At 39.4% G+C, this 20,385-nt stretch overlaps 1 protein-coding gene across 2 annotated transcripts; it reads right to left on the minus strand.

Moving 5' to 3' along the window:
* Positions 1 to 3,790: 3,790 nt before the first annotated feature.
* Positions 3,791 to 12,849, minus strand: zgc:63972 (protein CutA homolog). Of its 2 annotated transcripts, XM_032540010.1 has the most exons (7): positions 12,729 to 12,849; positions 12,439 to 12,560; positions 11,746 to 11,894; positions 9,994 to 10,053; positions 8,750 to 8,795; positions 8,602 to 8,651; positions 3,791 to 4,358 (listed from the first exon to the last, which is right to left on the minus strand). In XM_032540010.1, exons 1-7 carry the CDS (start codon positions 12,832 to 12,834, stop codon positions 4,256 to 4,258), a joined length of 636 nt encoding a protein of 211 aa, XP_032395901.1. In that variant the 5' UTR covers positions 12,835 to 12,849; the 3' UTR covers positions 3,791 to 4,255. The 2 variants fall into 2 exon arrangements, with proteins under 2 accessions (XP_032395901.1, XP_032395902.1); XM_032540011.1 differs by lacking the exon at positions 11,746 to 11,894 and having other exon boundaries at positions 12,439 to 12,799.
* Positions 12,850 to 20,385: the final 7,536 nt, after the last annotated feature.

A 20,385-nucleotide genomic window follows, 5' to 3' on the forward strand; every position in this document is an offset into this window, starting at 1 on the left:
TGGGGGAATTACTAGAATTGTTGGAGCTTCGTAAATTATAGAGTGTGGTCTAGACCTGTTCTATCTGTAGTGTCTCAAGACAACTTTTGTTATAATTTGATACTATGAAAAAAAAGTTTGTGTGTGTGTGTGTGTGTGTGTGTGTGTGTGTGTGTGTTATTATCCTCAGTTTATTGAATTTCTCAGTGAGAGCATGTTATCAGCTTGTTCTTAATTATCCTGTCCCTTACTTTGCTTCCCATGGAGAATTTAATGACACAGAGGAAGAAAAGGAGCCAGCCATATGTCTGTGTTTACACAAGTTCGATTATATTTATGTAAAAATATAGCCCACAGTATGATGTTTCTTTAGCTGCATTGACCAATTACAGTAAGCCGACTGAATGTAGTCTACTGTAGAAGGTCTGTACAGAAGAACAGAGAGATTCAGTCAAATAATTACTGTTACAGTGTTTAAGAGAGTTTCAATCCACAAAGTGTTTATGTAAAGAAGTGAAAACTAATGTTGAATGTACAGCAACCAGTGCTCATTGGAATTGGTACTTAGCAATAATAATGATACTAATACAGTACATGTGAAAGACACATTGTTCACTATGTAAAATTCATCTTCACACTAGCTCATTGTATGAGGTTGAATGTCATTTCATGTAAAATGGAAGAGAAAGGCTCCCAAACCTCTTTCAAATGACTTCTTGGCAGAAGAGGAGTGGAAGTGAGGCGTGATTATGGAATCCACGCAACTTCAAGACCCGCCTTTCAATGGCATTCTCAAGCTACTATTGGCCAGGTGTCTATGCTTGTGCAAGGTGACGGCACCCGATTTGTTCAGGTCCTATCACCTGACCAATCGGCTATCCTAACCTTCCAATGTGAATGCCTGGTAACAGTGGAATGAGGGTAGATTGTTGATGCTAGAATATACTTATGGCTTAATAATAATGTCTTCACTGTGCCAAGTAGGCTATAAAAAATAAAGAATAATCAAATCCACTATTGAAAAGACTTGGAACTAGGCTACTTATGGTCGGTTATAAGATTACTTTGCTAAGTGCCTCAAAAGTAACTTTTGATGTTGTCATTCATTACGCATAGATTGTCTTTTGAGAAGAAGCCCAAGTAATGTTGATGTATACCAACTATAATTGCTGTAGTTTAAATGTAGCCTACAGCCATTAGTGAAATATGTTTGTGGAATTTAAATATGTTTTTACTTAATTTTATTTGATGGCTTTGTTTACAATTTTTTATGTTTTACGACTTGAGATTATTATTTGTTGATTGTTTATGGTTCAAAGAGTGATATTTAGATGCAACTTAATTGCACACTTAATTGTTAGTCTAAATACTTCTTCAGCTGCACTTATTATAAAATAATTGTGATCTGATTAATGGAACAGAACGGGATGATATGTAACTACATGTGAAAAATAGGCTGCTGTTTTGAGCATGAATGTTTAATGTATACTAAAGACATGTTTCTACAATGTCATTATTTAAAAATGTAATTGTATAGTGACATATAGTGTATTTATAAACTTGTGTTGTATAAACTTTAATGAAGATGTGAAGAAAAAAAAAGAAAAAGTAACAGCAGAATGTCTTTATGTGAATTGAAACACCACCATCTACTGAACATTTAATAAAATTGCAAGATACTTTTTTGTTTTTGTTTGCTACAATATTTATTTTCCACAGTTCCATTGATCACTAGTCGGCCATAACTACTCACAAAGGCACACAAACACAAACATGTCTTGTACACACACATGTATGTGAATGGGTACCCACACACACGCACACGCGCACACACACACACACACACGCGCACACACACACACACACACACACACACACACACACACACACACACACACACACACACACACACACACACACACACACACACACACACACACACACTACATGGCCTGATCTCTGAACCTGATGGGGAGGATTATTTCGGCTCCACAGACACAACGCTGACCAAACTGTGTCTGCAGTTCTTTTGTTAGGGCCTCATGCCGGAAACACTTTTCTGCAGACTGAATGCATATCTTTGTTTAACGAGGTAAGCATGCATGGCTAACCTGTATAACCGCAAATATGACATGGTGAAACCAAATTTGTTGTAAATCTTTGAATATGTAATTAATTAAACCTTTGTGGCCATGTACCATATCTCCAATGAAGTGTAGCTGAGAGCTGATGACCAAATTAGTTTGTTTTTGTGATTTAATTTAAGTTTTATTAGGCAAGACTACTCCATTGGCACCTTTCAAAATCGAGGATGTGTTATCCAAATGAGACCTGCTCGGATCAGCATCAGTTTCTTCACAATGCCAACAAAACAATTAAAACATCTTATAATTAGTTGTTAGAAATACAAAGGAGGGACTGGGTCAAGTAGGCAATAACAAAGAGAGCTGTCAGTCATAACTGTTCATTTATCTTCCGTAGTATGGTGAAGCTCTATTTGAGGCGAGGTGGTTTTTTTATTATTACAACCTGTGCTAACCAGGAGCAAAAGGAGTACTGAAATTCAGCAGTATTGCCTTTTTTACTTGTAAATACAGTACTAAAGGCAATAAAGTAAAACTTCTAGCCTGACAGATCAATAATCCATTGAACTGTGGGTAGATTGCTTTGTTGTCCTGTCTGAGTGTGGCTCCTCAAGTTTCTCTCATTTGGAATGCCTTCACGTTTTAGCGAACAACTTTAGAAAAGTTTTGACTTTCAAATTAATAACAATAACTAGTATGAAGTAATGTTATAGTATGGGCAATCTTAAGTCCAAAAACCGGCAGAACATGTCTATGCTACACCAATTACAATAACTATAGTTATTATCAGTATAGTATAAGTCATGACATCAATATGTTCCAGGACAAACTACGTTAAACCTACCTTTAAGGCAAACTTTAATGGCCGCCGACAAGAGTGATGTCAATTTATTTAAATACATAAATAATTAGAAGGGCATTCAGAGAACGCAGACATCTTCCCTGTTAATGCACTGTGAATGTTCACAGTCTGGAAGTCATTTTACTGAAAATTCCGACACCACATGAACGCAGCAGAAACACCCTGCACAGTTAACAAAATTGAAAAATAATTTATCTATACGCCTTGTGATTCAGAGCCAATCTCAAATTGAATGGGTTCCTTCTTGGCCCATGCTACACCCTTCCACTTAGTTTCATTAAAATCGGGCCAGGAGCATTCTGATAAAAAAACAAAAGGACAAACCAAACCGAAAACACAACCTCCTTGGCGGAGGTAAAAAGCAGAACTAGAGGGCATTCATCATCAAATGCAAATACTCAAAGATTACTGCCATTAGTGTTATGTGTACATGAGGTGCAGCAATGTACAAGCAGTAATGGATAAATTAAATGTCATATCTCACTTATTCTATGGTTACTTTCCACAGGCTGTTTAAATTGTCATCCAATTTTAAAAGCTGGTTTGTGGCCAGTTTAACCAAGTAGAGATAAATGAGACATAGCACAAAGTGCTGTTATAGTTACCTACTTGCTTATTGATTTAAAGCTTTAGTGTGTAACTTTTTCTATATTAATGAAAGCCTGTTATATACAAATCATTGCCAAATGAGTTGATCCAAAGCTTATTAAGACTATCAGTGCCACACAACAGTCTTTGTAATTCTCAGCATGACTGTGTTTAAAAAATGTTGTCGTCAGGCAAATTTCGTGTGCAGAAACTCGAGTGAAGATAATTCTGAATCTTCTGAATTCTGATCTTCTGAAGAGTCCATCATGTTTTTTTAATCCTCCGAATCCTCCTTTGGTACTAGCAACCGCGTGGAGGAGAGTTGAGGGCGTGATTACAGAAGGCTTGTGTCATGTTGATGCAACAATAGTGGTGTTGTCATTAGAATTCCTCATGGGGGCCACAGAAACAACCCACTATAGTTTCAAAACTGGCTGGTCAACTGGGACTGTTATTTAGAGTAAGCTGACACTTGCAAAGCCATCAGAAGTAAGTATGTTCTATGACTGTGTTACAAAACTTCTTTTAAAAGGAGTGAAATAAAATCTTTACTGTACATGGTGGAACTTACAATGAAAAGGTCAGAGTCATAAAATAGCATAAATGTCACATACTGAACTTTTGTTCAATAGAGTGCTTTCTGAACCGTTCGATCCGAAGCCTTTAACTGCCTGCAGGCATGGCTCAGTTTCTCTGTTCGGCTGCAGTCCATGCAGAGATCGGCTCTGATTTTAATGATGTATCAGTCCTCCGGAATGGCTTCATCCATCCACTTCATGTAAGCCAGATTGCCGTCCTCCACTGGGAAGCTGAGGACTTCTGGGTTTTCATAGGGGTGGACAGACCTTAAAAGGGACCAACACAAACATGTCAGATAGAACATACAATTTCTTTATTTAGATGAACACTATAGAGGCAACTTATATCTGTAGTAGATAAGGACAATTTATTTGTGAAGCACCTTTCAACAACAAGGCAATTCAAAGTGCTTTATACAAGACACAAAGGTAGTAAAAATATAATAAAATATAATCTGAGGTCAGGGGGCGTGTTTCTGACTTTGACCTCGGAAAATCAGAGTTTCAAGTACAAATGGAATGCACTATTATTAACTGCAGTTTTCAGGGCCTGTGGGTAATAGCCTGAGAGTAGAGACGTGTTGACTATTTGCAGATCTGAGCTCCTGCATTTAAAACATTATTCAAAAAAGCCTGAAGGCAGAAGTAGCTGTTCAGCAAAGTCATCCAAAACGTTTCCACAGTATTTAAGTGGCAACTGTAGATGATTAAGTATACAAATGGATCTGAGGAATTTAAAGAGCAACATGTTCAAAACAAGCACATTTCCTTTTAGACATCTGCCTGCGCTGGAAAGAATTATTGTTAACAGTTTATAATAAGGTCCACAAAATTTGACAAGTTACCAGGAAACAAATGAGGAACTAACTGCTATTGGCATTACCATTAGTTAATGAGTAACTCTTAATCGAGTTTGATAAAAAAAAAGCTAATGGTTAGTTAATTGAGAATCGAGTGAGGGACAAATCGGGAACTAAATGATAACTGCAGATATTTAGGAACTAATTTCTTAATGATTCATACATATATGATCTCCAAGGCTGTTCTCGAGTAAGTCGTCATTATCTACCATATAGTGCTCCATTAGAAATAATTATTACTTTATACTATAATTGTACTTTAATTATACTTTTTAAGGATCAATCAATTATCAATAGTTCCTAATTTGGTTCTCACTTATTTCTCAATAAACTAATTATGGATTTAGTGTTAGCTACTCTATAAAATGTGATTAGAAGTTTAGGATTAGGTAATGGTTACTAAATGGAACTTGCAGTTAGTTCCTCGTTCATTCTTTTCATTCATTTGCTCCCTTAGTTTTCGTGACACTTATTGTAAAGTGTTAGCAAATTATTAAACAAATTGGCCATTCCACTTCCTTTCTAATGCACTTTACTCCTAAAACCAAAGTTGTGAGGATTTGACTTAATGCTAAGAATATAAGAACGCTTCACCATTAACTTGGTCTAACCAAGTTTCAGTTAAAAACATCAAATCCAGATTGTACTTGATAATCAAATTATCAACTAAAAGTATGTGCCTGCCAAAGACCTGACATTTATTAAAGCTAAATTGTTAAAAGCATTCTTTGTCAATTTAAAACATGTTTTTGAAGGCAGACAATAATTGCTATTGGATAAGAGCACATTTTGTTAAGTACATTTTGGCCCTTCTGTTACTTGTCAAAAAGAGTAAAAGGAACATGCCGTTCACAAAATGAGCACAACGACTGGAAACAGATTGGAATAACAGAATGGGTTTGGTTGGGGTGGAGGCAAATGCTGTGCCAGTGAGCAGGGAGTGAACTAATGCCAGCAGTAACCAGTGCTCCCATTCTATCAGAGAATCCTATCCTATCCTAATCCAGAAAAGCCAGTTGGACTGATCACTCGGCTCCCGTCGGTCCAGAAGGGCCTCGGAACATACCAAAGCGACGCAGACTTGAGCATACGTTCTGCTCGTGCACAAGACATAATACATCTCCATAACAGCAGGCGGTGCTAATCTGTATTGTCGCCAAAAAAATTAAACCTGGAAATGACGAACGCGTCACATGGATCTGGCTTGTCCAGGAGATTCAAAGCTGACCATAATGGCGGCTCGCTCAAAATACGATGTTGTATTTTACAAACATAGTTCACCGAGGACTGTCCGACGGCTGATTATCGGGTGGGTGTGTCAGCGCCTTAAAAGGGGTGAGCCAGGGGAGATGGGAAAGTGAAGGGAGGAAGAATTAGGAGATGAGCTGGTTGTCAACACGCTAGTCGATATCCACCACGTTCCACTTCCGGGATTGCTCTCATTCAGCCTGTAATTCCACTGAATATTTCTTTGTGTTGTAATTTTAAACTATAACTACTAAAATGGTTAACTGCTCCCCAGGTCTCTGCAGGGTAAATCTAGACAGCTAGGTAGACTATATAGACATTCAGAGTTTTCTGAACGTACACGTTCCACCAAAACAAGTTCCTTCCCGAGGCTATTTTGCAGATGCATCATGGTTTCACTCCGCGCTTAGCACCGCCCAACACGATGTGATTGGTTTAAAGAAATGCCAATAAATCAGAGCGCATTTTTCTCCCATCGCGGAATGCTGAGTGGACTAGCCAGACCATCCTTTGCAGCGTTGTGGAGGAAGGTCTGGCAAAATCGAGATTATTAACACGCTGACATTAGGGCAGTGATGTTTTGTCCTTGTGGCGCTAAGGCTGCTCAGTGCAACCAGACGTGGTCCATCAGTACTTTAACTCCAGCTCTGCTTCAGTGGAGGCTGCCCGGCCTGAAAAGATACCTACATCTCCAGAACAGATTGAAGGTATAAGTAGTTGATCCTTTTCCGACTGCAGGTTTTGCTGAGCCATGTGTGCAGTGATAAGAGTCTGTTGAACCTTTTGATCCCTCTGATGAATGTTGGCAGGGGTCCACTAATAACAAACTGGGCTTCCAGTTCGTCCACACAGATTTCATTGAAAAAGATCAATAAAATCCTGACTTATAAATTCCTGCAAATATCTTTGGCCCCAACATGTACAATAATAGGATTCATCTTGCTGTGTTTATTGATCAGATAGTTGTCTCTCCCCCAACTTGAGTTACAGGTTGAATTGTGTCTTTAGATTAGTTGTCCCCCTTTCCACAACATGTGCCATCTCCACTTAAGTCGAAAGAAGATGTATTAATGTTTCAAACCTGTTTTCCAATTATACTGCCGAGGGCCTTTATTCCCCTTTTGGCTATGCCCCAGATGTCCCGGGTTGAAGTAGACTCAGCAAAATCCACATAATGTGCCCTCTGTGGGAGTACAGTCTTGGACCTTAAGGTTTTGCACACAGATTATCCCAGCAGGTAGAACACATTAATTCACTGATTTTGTCTCAGTGAGTCTTGGGAAAGGTATGGCTCCATTTATAGATAGCTACACCTCTAAGTTACTGTTCATAAATCATACTCTCAAAATATTTTGTAGAAAGGAAATGTTTTTAAAGATTCCATAGTTTGAGAAGTAGGAAGAAGTATTAAAAAGTAACAACAATAACAGTAAAGCAGAGAGCAAGTGAGAAGAGTGTCTGCACTGTGGCAAAGAAAGAAGCAGCAATCAATCACAAATGGCTAAATGAGCGGAAATGTGGACGAAGAACTCTTAACGGTTATTTGATGGTGTTGTAGTGGAAAGTTCTTCAAGTAATGTATATGTGAAATGAGAACATCCAGTAAATTCTGCAATTCTATACCAATGAAATATAATCTATAAAAACTATTGGTTGCATAATGACAAACTTTAAACAAAAAATTCAAAAGCAGATATTTCCCATTTTTGTGATGTCAAACTTGACGTCATCAAGCTGAAGCAACTAAACCTTCTTACACCTATTTTAATTTCTCTTACACACAGCAACTACAAATGAGTGAAAACAATATATTATGACAAATTATTTTTAGAAATAAAATCATGTAATTGTTTGATCCCAGTTTTGATGACCAGTGCAGTGGAACATTGGAGGTCCTTTTTGTTATTAAGAGTGGAGTAATTTTAAGTACACTATAAGGTCCAAGTTAAAAACAACCGCAATGATCCTTTAAAGCATTTCTACAGTAGAATGCACAGCCTAAAGCTTTAGTGCGTAACTTCTGATGTTAATGAGTTGCTACAAAGCTAATTAAGACTATCAGCTCCATACAGCTCTCTCTGTATTTCTCAGTATGGATGTGTTCATAAAATGGAGTCATCCGACGCCTTTCGTGCAAAGAAACTCCAGCATAGATAATTACCATCATGTTTTTTGAATCTTCCGTGTCCTCCTCGGCTACTAACAAGTGTGTGGAGGATGGCTGAGGGTGGTATCCAACCACCATAGGTTTGTGTCATGTGGATGCACCAACAGTGTTGTTGTCATTATTTAAAATTCCTCATGTGGGCGACAGAAATTACGCACTACAGCTTTAAGCATAAAGTTGGTTTGAAACAGTTTGAGATCGTCTGAAATAACCACCACATAAAGCAACCTCTCACCTCACGTATTCTATGACTTGCTGGATCCTGGAGGTCTTTGTTTTCACCAGCTGCAACAACATTGACATTTCATCTTTACAGTCGGCTTAGTATTTCAGCTTGCCTGTTGAGCATGTTTATCATAAAAGGACTTTGTCATTTAGCTTACCATTAGAACTTCACTTGCGTCCTGGATTTCACCGTTCCAATAGTACCTAAAGAACCAGAAAACCAAAGAAATTAGAACTGAACCATGCACATGAAGTACTTTGAAAGGGGTAACTACCGTTTTTTCAACTTGGACCCTATTTTCCTATGTTTTTATGTCTAAGTGACTGATGGGAACAACAATCTTTGACATTAATCCAGTGTTAAGCAAAATCGCTGCAGTCCGCAGCGGCAAAGCAAGCTACAATGTAAGTTAATAGGGCAATCATCCAGCTTGTATTTACCTTCACAAAAGTGTTTGTTTTGCCAATGACAGGCTCAGATTATTATTATTACTGATGGAACGATTGTTGTTCCATCAGTCACTTACACCCAAAAACATAGAAAAATATAGTCTAGGTTGAAAAAAACAGTAGTTATCCTTTCAATTACTAGGGGCTGAAAAATATCTGTACAGGGTGTAGAGCCTTTAAATTCAGTAAAAAAAAAACTTTAATAAAAAACTGTATTTTCCAAAAGAACACAACAATCACAACTTGCCCGACCATCTATTACGGCAGCTATGATTTACAGTGACACTGTCAAACTGTTCCAGATAGGCTTTTATGATGTCAAGTGCAAAACTGCCTCTTTGCTTTCAAACACGTTGCTTTTTCATATGGCTTGTGAAAGACAGCAAAACCCAAACTAACAACCCATATTTAAACATAAAATGTCAAAACAAATGTTGAAGTGTAAGCCTAAATAAGCCTGGATATAACTGAAACTTCTTCATTACACGTCTGCACTCATTCACACAACAAACACACCACCTCCATCACCCCCTAAACTAATCCAACCACATCCTCGATTTTTATCTAAAGCTCTGTTTAGTTAACAGATTTAACGCGGACTTTTCTATTCGGTTACTCTCCATTCTTTTCAGTTCTTTCTTCCTTGTTACTTTTGTGGTTATGCATTAACAGGAAAGCTAATCCACGTATATCAACGTATGACCATGTTGAAGGCTAACTTCCACTCAGTATCTAGTGATTGGAAAACTGATAAAAGCATTCACATGCAGCCCATTCACTGTGTGGTTTCCTAGGTAACCAGCTATGTAGGAGAGAGAAAAAAAAAAGAACATATGTGTTTGTGTGCGCAAGTGTCTGCACATGTGAGGAACGTTATAACTAAGCGAGTCTGTGTGTTGGTGCCTCAGCAGGGTACGAAGTTGTGTCAAAGTAGGGGGCAAATATGATTTACATTGTAGAGGTCCTGGAGAGAATGTTAATACTGGCCGCCAGCCGCCTCTCCATGATCGCCCTGGAAAACAAAGACAGAATGGTAGGGAGCGGGGATGGAAACGGAGGGGGTTGGCGTGGAAAGAGAGGATAGACAAATTAAACGCTTACAAGCCACAAGGTGTTTATCATTTACAGCATGAAACTGAGCCCGGCATTATGTTGCTTGTCAAGCAGGTTGCAGGAAAAGACTTTTATGCACTATGATTCAAATAAGATGAAAAACTTTGCTTAGCTGAAATGATAGTATATTACCAACTCAGTGTTGCCTCCTCCTCCTCTAACATGTGTCTCTGAAGGAGATGATTTAAATATCTGACAAACCGTACTGTGCACCAATACCTTCTGTTTTGACACGTGGTAAATAGAGCTCATTTACATGCTGCTAAAATGCCAACAAACTAAATGAGAGTGCAAACACAGCGCTGCGGGTTTGACAGGACTGTATTTCTTCTCCAGACAGAAAAGTCAAACTTTACCGTATGTCTGGTTGATGACTTTGAAATGCGCAAAGGAATTTAATTAGCATCCAGTTTAAAGGAATAGTTTGATGTTGTATTAGTATTTTGGGAAGTACACTTGTTTGTTTTGTTGCTGAGAGTTAGACCCTGATGCCTCTCATGTCTGTATGGTAAATATGAATTTGGGCTAGCAGCCGGTTAGATTAGTTTAGCATAAAGACTGGAGGCAGGGGTAACAGGTGGCGTGGCTCTCTCCAAAGATTTAAAAAGAAAATTGCCTACCAGCACTTCTAAAGCTCACTAATTAAAATGTTTTATCCCGTTTAATCTGTGCATGAACTGAAAGTGTAAAAACAAAATGTTGTGGCTTTCTAGGCCAGGTGCAGTGCCAGGAAACCAGCAGAGTTTTCAGTAAAGTTTTTACACTTCTTTTTTTTGTGAACACTGAAACAAACCAGACATAAAATGCCATGTTAACTAATTAGTGAGCTTTAGAGGCGCCAAAATGTAGAACTATTTCCTTAAATGTTTTTGAGCTGAATCATTTAACATCACAAGTGAAACCCTGTGTTCCCAAATTTACCTTCATTTTCAAAGCGCTACAGTAGTGTTAGGGCTGAAGGATTTGTTGAAAAAAATCAAATTATGATTTTTTTTGGCCAGATATTACGATTCGATATGCTATTGTTAGTATTTTTTTAAGAACAGCTAAAGTTCAATATTCACTGTGTAACAGGTTAAACATGTCATGGAACATTATAACATGAGACACCATCAAAACTGCTCTATATTCTTGTGGAAGGATGAGAATATTGAATTGCCAGCGATAAGCAATAAGCACTTTCTTATAATAAACATGGAACATTTATCACAAAAGCTGAAGTTATAATTATAAAAAAAAATCAGATCTGATATGCCTCATGTTCAATAACAGCATCTACATATTGCACCTTCTATGATCTTGTTACATAAAGTAACAAAAAATAAATGAAAAATACACTAAAAAGAGGGCATTATTGTAAACAATCTGTGATATGTTACATTGTTCCAGCATTTATCTTCTGAATAACAGTAAATCTACTAATACAAAAAGGGAATAAAAAATGTTATACCAAACATTCGACTATATATTCACATTCGATTAGCTAATCGTATTATTTCAAAATGCAATTTTGATTTGAAAAGGAGTAATCGCTCAGCCCTAAGTGTGATGCAGACTGTGAGATATCACCTGTAGGGTGTTACTACTGTACCTGCCAATGTCCTTGGCTGCCTGTTTGTTGGGACTGTTGATAAGAAGAACAGAGTGGTGGCCTGGTACATAACTCCCTGTGACGGCTGAATGAAGCTGGACCCCGATGGACTGCAACCCAGGATACATGGACACGGACAGGACCAAGAGCTATACAGGGGGGTTGGGTGTGGTGTGGGTGCAATAAGGGACATCTCAAAGGGCTGAAATGTCAGAGTTACCTAACAGGCTTTAAGATGCATGTTTGTGGCATCCCGGGATGATGTTTTGTATCTGACATAAATTATTTGGACATTTGGCTGTATCTTGTTGTTTTAGGTTTGGATGAGACGAAGTTATAACTCAATTTAATTATCTACTGTCCTCTGAACGGATTGCATGTTTGGATTGGCTTAGATTCAGTATTCATCCTCTTATTATTTGGCGCTGTCTGTCACAGATAAATGAGTATAGGCCTCGGCTTGGGCGCAGTGACCAATTTATAATCTGTCCTACTTCTCTGCACAGCATCACAGCCAGACATAGCTGCGCGTAAATCCTAACACAAATATGTTAGAGAATAAACGCAAGAAATAACCATTTAGCGTTTCCCGACGGCAAAGCCTTCTCGTTAGGGATTACTTAGGACTTTTCTCAAACTTTTCAAATGTGAAATGATCATGAACGCGTATGGAATAATGACAGTGGATCTTACCAAACATGAAACGAGCAGCATCGACCGAAAGACAGAGAGGAAGACAGCCTCTTTAGGGCACCGCTGCCACAGCCACTCCATCCTGCCAGTGGCAACAAATGCCATTCCCAATGTCCGGCCGGCTGGGGCAGATAATAAAAGAGGGACACACTTCGTTCATAAAACCGCTGCGACTGTCTCCGGGGATGATTAGTGTTCCGTCTTTTTTTTTTTTTTTTTTTTTTTACAAGTATTACAGCACCGGTTAAACAGCTGAACTGTGAGAGAAAAACATTCAGAAAACTCATTACCTTTACAGAAGATGTGCATTGTGTTGACAGGTACTTTACGTCGGACGGTCAAAGGCAGAGATAAATCTCCGCGCCGTTCAATTGGTTGCTTGACACTTCCTGACATGAAGGCGACCAATAACATTGCAGGTTTACCTTCCGCTGCCCTGCCTCCGGGCTCGGGTCATAATCGGCTTCGGTGTATTTAGCATATAAACACAACTTCTTTCAGCCTCGAGCGGCCATTTAAAACTGGGAATTCACGAAATAAGAGGAGAATAACAATTACAATTATATTTTATTATAAAAAGACTTGATAGACTTTGATAGAAGTTAAAGTCTTAATCTAAAAATTTAGGCTGCTGTACTGGTGTCAAAATTGATTTTCTGATATTAAATGTAGGCTAGTACTTAATTATTAGAAGTGAAAGTAAAGAAAAAACTTTGATTATGAACTTTATTGTGGCTTCCTTATAGTAAAGCATAATATTCAGGGTGTCCAAACCTTTTTAAAACATCAAATTAAAAGTCTGACATTAACAAAGAGAAAAACAGAAACAAGAATTTTAATGTTTTTGTTCAACATACGAAAACATTTCAAAGAGGCTAATGGGAAATGTAGTGAAGGAAAAGCGAAAGTTTCCAAAAATATAAATAGGTTAAATACAGACACAAGAAAAGTTCTACTTAAGTACAGTAGTGAGTACAGTAACAAAGTATTTGTACTTTGTTCCATCACAACACTGCCTATAGCCTATTTAGCGTGACATTATTTGATCACCTTTAATTTAACATCATATGCTGTGCTAATGCTATGTAGCATGTAGGCCTAGTCAATGCCGGTGTACGATGTAGCCTGCTCAAGTACTGTACTTCAGTCACTGTGGAGGCATTTGTACTGGAGACTACTTTACTACTTTATTATTCTTGTTTGAATTGCATATAAAAATATTGGAAGATTGTGCTGAGAAGTACATGACTTTATTTATCTGTCATTTTAATTGTATGTATGTATATATATATATATATATATATATATATATATATATATATATATATATACACACACAGTATATACAGTATGAATACATATATATTTAATATACTGTATATACAGTATATATATGTATATATGTATGCACATATACACATATGTAGGACTACACTGTACACATACCTATACATATATATATACACTGTAGCCTATATACATATATACATTAACTACTACTACTAAAAGAAATTATATTTCAATACATCAGAAGAGAAGAGTGATACTGGTTCACTGTAGCAGACATGTTTTGCAAGATTGAACACAGGCTTCTGTGGTTGGAACATATTTAATCGTTATGGCAACACAATGCATAGGGTCCAAATAGGCTACCTTATTATCTACAGTAGACCTATGTGGGGGGGAAAAGAACATCACAACCAACAAACACAAAGTCTCAATACTGCAACTATTATAAGTTCTTTGAAGCGTAAAAGATGATAAAATTGATGATAAAATTTCAGAAACACTGTTTATGCAAAATGTATTACAGTTTTAAGGGACACTTGTTGCAAACTGTAATTAGAGGAAAGAAAATGAAAACATTTGATCTGAGTGGCATCTAATAATTAACACTTGGCACCTGCACTAAACAGTGTGTGTTTGTTTTCACACTGAAAGCGCATGATTATTCGGGAAACAAGATATAAAAAAGTGCAGATAAACAGCACAGAAACAGACAGGTGCAAAAAACAGAGCCAAAGAAGAAGGCTCCGTTTCCAGTTTTAGTGAGTAAGACCATGTGTTTGTGATTTACTGATCCTCTCTGCTGGCAAAAAGGCAAATCACATACAAAACCCCAGATCTACTTGTGTTGGTAGACACACACACACACACACAACTACCACACACAGTGACTAAAACAACTTTCAGATAAGCCTATCAGAAAAAAGCCAAGGGCCCTGCTACACTGCATGTGAATGAGGAAGATACAAGACAAACAGAAATCTTAAAGTAATATGAATAATTCAGAGGCGAATTGTTGAAGCTAGAACAAACTAAACGGTTTTGCTAGGCATTTCATTGGGAATAGAGGTAGGATGGACTCTAGTTAATAACTCTAGATAATTCTCAGAGTAGTGGATACACAATCATGCCAGTATTGCAGCAATTTTGGTTACTGTATATTGCCAATAAAATTGGAATATTCCATTGGATGTGTGCTGACGGAAGGATTTTAAAAACACTTCTCAAAAAGTTTTTTATTGCAGGATGTCCACATGGGGGAGTTGTAGGTCCATGCGTTCCTCTCTTCATGTCCTCCTTCCATTGTGAATACATTTGATGTTTTTTTTGCATGTATAAAACTCTCATCCACTGAAATTAGATGTAAATGCTCCAACCAACCAAGTTGCATGAATCATCCCATTCCATTTTTTTCTTGACCTCTTCCCTGCCAGCCTGGCATACTTTGTTTTTCCACTGTCTTCCGCTTTCATTGGACCCTGCACAGATCACAGAGCACACGACAGGGGGCGCCGCGGGTGCCTGAGCTTCAGAGCAAACCCATTTCTTTCCCAAGCTCACACAGGCTTCATTTGAGAGCCCATCAGAGAGCTCCAATAGAGCCACTTAAGCCACTGTTCCCCAACATGAAAGAAGGCAACCGAAATAGAGAGAAAGGAAGAGAGGCTAGGCGGCGGAGAGACGTTTGATCTGCTTGTTCAGAGGCATCACTCAGAGGAGTTTGCTTGCCCTAAGGAGCACTGAGATCTGTTTGTCCCTTAGAAGTCAAATGTGAAAAATAGGATAAATGTTATTTATGTCTATGCTTCTTATCTGTTTGTGTGCTGTGTAATAAGGCCACAAGGTACAGTAAGAGAGCACAAAGGAGAAAATGAGAGATGAGAAGAGGAAAAGTACAATGGTGCCTTGCCTAATTTACCGTGAAACTGCAATTGTGTCTTGGTGGGATCAATGAAGTTGCCACGCTGTGAAATAAAACGAAATCTAGCAGAGAGAATCAGAGAGATGAGTGAGGTGTGTGAACATAGAAACAGAGAAGTTACAGAGAATGGGAGCTCTGAAAGGCTTGGGACATTTTTGTATGCCTTTCTGTGTGGCAGTGTCATTACTGCATTGAACGGGAAACCGCACATAGTACTGGACACACAGAGGTCAGATACAATAAGTCCTAATGAAAGGACTTTCCAGGCTGTGTTTACCTTGAAAGGAAGACACTGGTCCTCCCAAAGTGGTTAATTAAACAAGTCGAGTCAGGGCCGAGCAGGGAAGTGTTTCCATCACCGCAGTGAACCCCGGTGACCCCTCCATCCTCTAGGACAGACACAGCCATCCATCACAGCTGATTCCTTGGTCCTGTCTGGCTGTTGCTGGTGCCACTGAAACCCCAGAGTGACTAAAAACACAAAAGTATATGTAGCAGCGCCACAACTCTGACAAGCAGTGTGGAAAAAGAAAATATACCACTGCAGAGACATCCTCTGCTGAAGTCCTTCAGGTAATGAAACCTCTCCCCTCTCAAAGTTCAGACAAACACCATATCTTGTCATCTTCCCTCCATTCTCTCTCTCGATCTTTTTTTCTTTCTTTTGGCCCTCCATGTCACAACTACTGGAGCACACAGGCCATTTATCAGAAAACTGAACCGACTGTCATGTTCTTTATTTCGTCTGTGCTCTCCAGAAAAGAGTCCAAAAATATATTTATGTTGGTTTAACAACATAAGCACACTGTTCGTATGGGTAAGCGTTTAAGCTTAATGCTTGCTGCGAGGAGAAAGCAGAGTATGGGAGCATTACCTTCCTCGGTCACAGCATGAAGGAATCAGCCACCATCAATAAAAAAAACAATCCCTCCAGCAATCCCAGCTAAGAAGAAAGATTTGTCATCCCTTTTTCCATAGTTCTTGGAGGGGAGGACAAAGGTGTTGTAGTGTGCAAAATCGAGAGACACAGCCAAGACACACTGAGGGAGGGAGAGAGCGAGAAGAAGGGAGATAAGAGGAGAGACAAAGAGAGAGAAATGGAGCGTTTTGGTTGATTGGGTTTGAGAGAGGACAGAGAGCCTGGAGCAATCTTACAGGAAAAAGTTAAACATTGTCATAAATCTGTTCTCGTGGAGTTTACCTGCAGCGGCGGGAGGCTTAAATCACGTCATGCTTGATTGGTTGAGAGGGAGAAGCCGATCCTGAATGCAAAGGGAGGGCCACCCCCAACTCAGAAAAACCTGTGCTTCCTCATTACACTTTCCTCACCGAGCTGTCTGTGGCATAACCATTCCTCGTGCAGACGCAGGTAGAATGAGCTCATTCCTTCTCCATTCACAAGCTGAGTGCACCAACATTCAGAGGAGGGAGTAGCATAATAAGTTCAGACTCCAAGTTAGAGTGCCTGCAGGCAATAAAGTGGAGGATGAACAGTGGAGACTTGATGTAAGAAGAGTGTGTTCGTGCATGTGTTCGAAAGAGGGTTACATTTGGAAAAAAAAGAGACAAATGTTGCTCCTGACTGCACCATTTCTTCACTTAAATTGTACAAATCCTCTTAAAAGTATTTATCCTAAATATTTTCCACAGGGATGCTGCAATTGACGACTCTTCTATTTGAAATGCTGAATGCACATGCACGCAATTCTGGGAAGGTTACCAAAAGATGAAAACTGAGCCCTACAGGTGGGTTTATGGTTAGTGTTCTGCTTATTCAGTATGCATGCATGGATGCGCTCTGAAGTTGAACGCTTACATATGCAAAGAAGTTTCAGATAATACGTATAAGTGGATAGAAAACAAACTTCTGAATGTTCAGTTCAGCAGAAATTCTGTCCATGAAGGCAAGGTCATCTGGAAAAAGAAAACATTAATTGATGTGCTGTCCAATGCAGATCAATCTTGGAGCTGGGTGTATAGTTGGGATGTGTATGTGTCTGTGTGTGTCAACCTCACGCACTCAACCATAAGAAAGTGGCATTATGGAAATGCAGAAATCACCATGAAAAGGGCAGCCGGAGGCTTGCTCAGGGCAAGATTTTATATACAGCACCTAATCAGCCCACCAACTGCCTTCACTCCCATGTTCCCTGTTTATAAGTCACCCTTAAACCTGCACCATCCTCACCTTATCTCTTCTTCTCCCTCTTCATATCACAATGACAGACCATTTAGTCTCAAATATTTGCCTTGCGATGTACTCAGTCTCTTGTTGTGTCCGATCCTGCCTACTTGCCCTGCAGTAACCCCTGCGTTCCCCCAATTCCCCATTCCCCACACACCTGCACACCTGTTCCAACTTCACCATCATCCCATTAGCACATATACTGGCTCACTTCCATTCATGCCCAACCAGATTGCATTTGTCTAGCCATTTTCTCTGCCTGCCTAAGTTTTGCCCATTATGACCCCCTGCCTGCCTTCAGGACACCTGCTCAATAGCCGAATCCCCCTATTGGATAAGTTTGTCTCATCTATCCTCCCTCCCTGTTTTAGACCTTGAGTTTTGGGTTTTATTGGAGTTGTCTAAGAGTTGTGCTTTTGGGTCCAAATGTGTTTTTACTGAGCCTTCACACTTCATCCTCTCTGTTAAGAAAGCAGCCTTTTCTTTCCTGTGTTAATTGTTTTCCACCTGGGCCTTGTTCTGCTCAGCTTATTATTCAGACCTTCACTGCCAGCCAGCTGATAACCTCCAACTGCTGCAAGCAATTAACAAGAGTTCACCTACAGTAGTATCCCCTTAGAGCCAGAGGAGCGTAGAGACGGACATGGCAGAAAAGGTTAGAACAGAGAGGAAAAGAGAATAGAAGATAGTGAGAAGGGATGGCCCTTTTTATAGGCATTCAAAGGGAAATCAATGCTAATGAATTTGTTGGTTCATGCAATGTGCTGATAAGGAAATTAACAGTTTAAGAGGATGCTGTGGGTGCACGTTTGTTTGTGTGTGTGTGTGTGTGTGTGTGTGTGTTTGTGTGTGTGTGTGTGTGTGAGACCAGAAACTGATAAGGATGTTTAGTTCCAGGGATGGACAACCCACTCTGCAAGGTACAACAAACACAGGTGTCCCGGCCCATTAGGGAGTGGTCTTAACTAAAGACCTGATCAATATCTTGGGCGTTGTATTGATTAAGCGACTGTTTCTGGTTTGCTGCGGTTCAGATGATGCAGCCAATACAGATGTGGTGTTAGCCTGCTTTGATAAGAGACTATCTTTGTCAAAAAAACACTTATCTCCTTTAGAGGACAAATGCCCTGCACAGGGTTTTTTAAAAATGTGGGTATGTAGAGGAAGGTGAACTATAACACGGGCAGTGCTTAAATTAAACCAGGACCCAACCAAGCATGCAGCCAGTACTGAAAAAAACAGATATAATTTTTAGTTTCATAACACCAGTCCCACTTCTGAGTCAGTCTTAGCGAGGTGCGCCCAACATAGATCTATTGTATGGTTAAAAAAAAGGGGGGAAAGGCTGTGGTTTACAAAATAAAATGTTGATCATGTTTTGTCACGTGTAACAAAACATGGATACCCCTCCAGCCGTTGCTCTGTTATAAGCATCAGTCAAACAGCACCACGCACAGCGCCAATTGCCAACAGACCATAAGGAAATCACAACACACTTATTTAAGTAATGGAAGATTTGCTTGGCTAAACAAGGTTCCTGTTGAAAAAAACTGAATGGCTGTTGTTGGTACTAATGATTCAAGAAGCCAGGCAAAGTCAGGTGTTTGACTTCTCTATGTGCTGGTGGTAGGGGGAGGCTGCTCTCCAAAAGTGCTAATTAAAGTGGGAAGGTGTATAAAAATGCTACAAATTAACAATGCTTCCCTGGAGGTATCAAGTATTTTGCAGGTTGCCTGAGTAAACATATTTGCTCTGCCTATTCATCTGCAAATATTTGTTGGCCTTCACAGTTTCACAGTACTACAATGAGCACAGTCGGGAGGGTGGAGGTTTACAGCAGATAACAATATAAGCAGGAGCGGTATAGATCAAACAATTTTATTTCTGTTGTAACTGGGAGAAGGGGGCTCCTTCTGTGTCTCTTCTGGGACTGCTGCTCCAGATTCTGATATCCATTTTCCCTTTGTTTTCTCTCTTGGCCCTTTGAAATATTTACTGAGAATCCCTGACTAACACGTACACATATATTAAGTGTGTGTGTGTGCGCATTTACAATCACTACACTCCCTCTAGGCATCAATCATCAACCATGCACTAAACATCTGGATGTGGACAGTCTTTCCCTCAGGACAACGACACTTCCGATCTCTCCATTTTAGCATAGAGCTCATCTTGAGGGATTGCTCCTCCGAGCCCAGCCCTGGCACCTCATGTTATTTTACCACTGGAGGCTCCACTGAGGAATATCCCTACTAAGACTACCCCTCTCTATCTCTTTATTTCCCCATCTATCTCTCTCCTCTGTTGAACCAGCACAACCATAACCTCCTCCCACGGGTTGGAGAACATTGCCTGCCTCTCCAATAGTTTGCTCTAAAAGACAGGTCAAACAGGCGAAGACACACATCTTCATGCTAGAGGATGCTATTTATGACCTTGCACAAGACTGTATAATAACCACTGTTTCATGATGCTACTGTAGCTCCACAGTCCCAGGTATGGCCTTTACCTTCAGCAGAGCACACTTTTCTTAGAATCTCCCTGCAATCTGTAC

Source organism: Etheostoma spectabile, chromosome 16, assembly GCF_008692095.1.
Source record: "Etheostoma spectabile isolate EspeVRDwgs_2016 chromosome 16, UIUC_Espe_1.0, whole genome shotgun sequence".
Taxonomy (NCBI): Eukaryota; Metazoa; Chordata; class Actinopteri; order Perciformes; family Percidae; genus Etheostoma; species Etheostoma spectabile.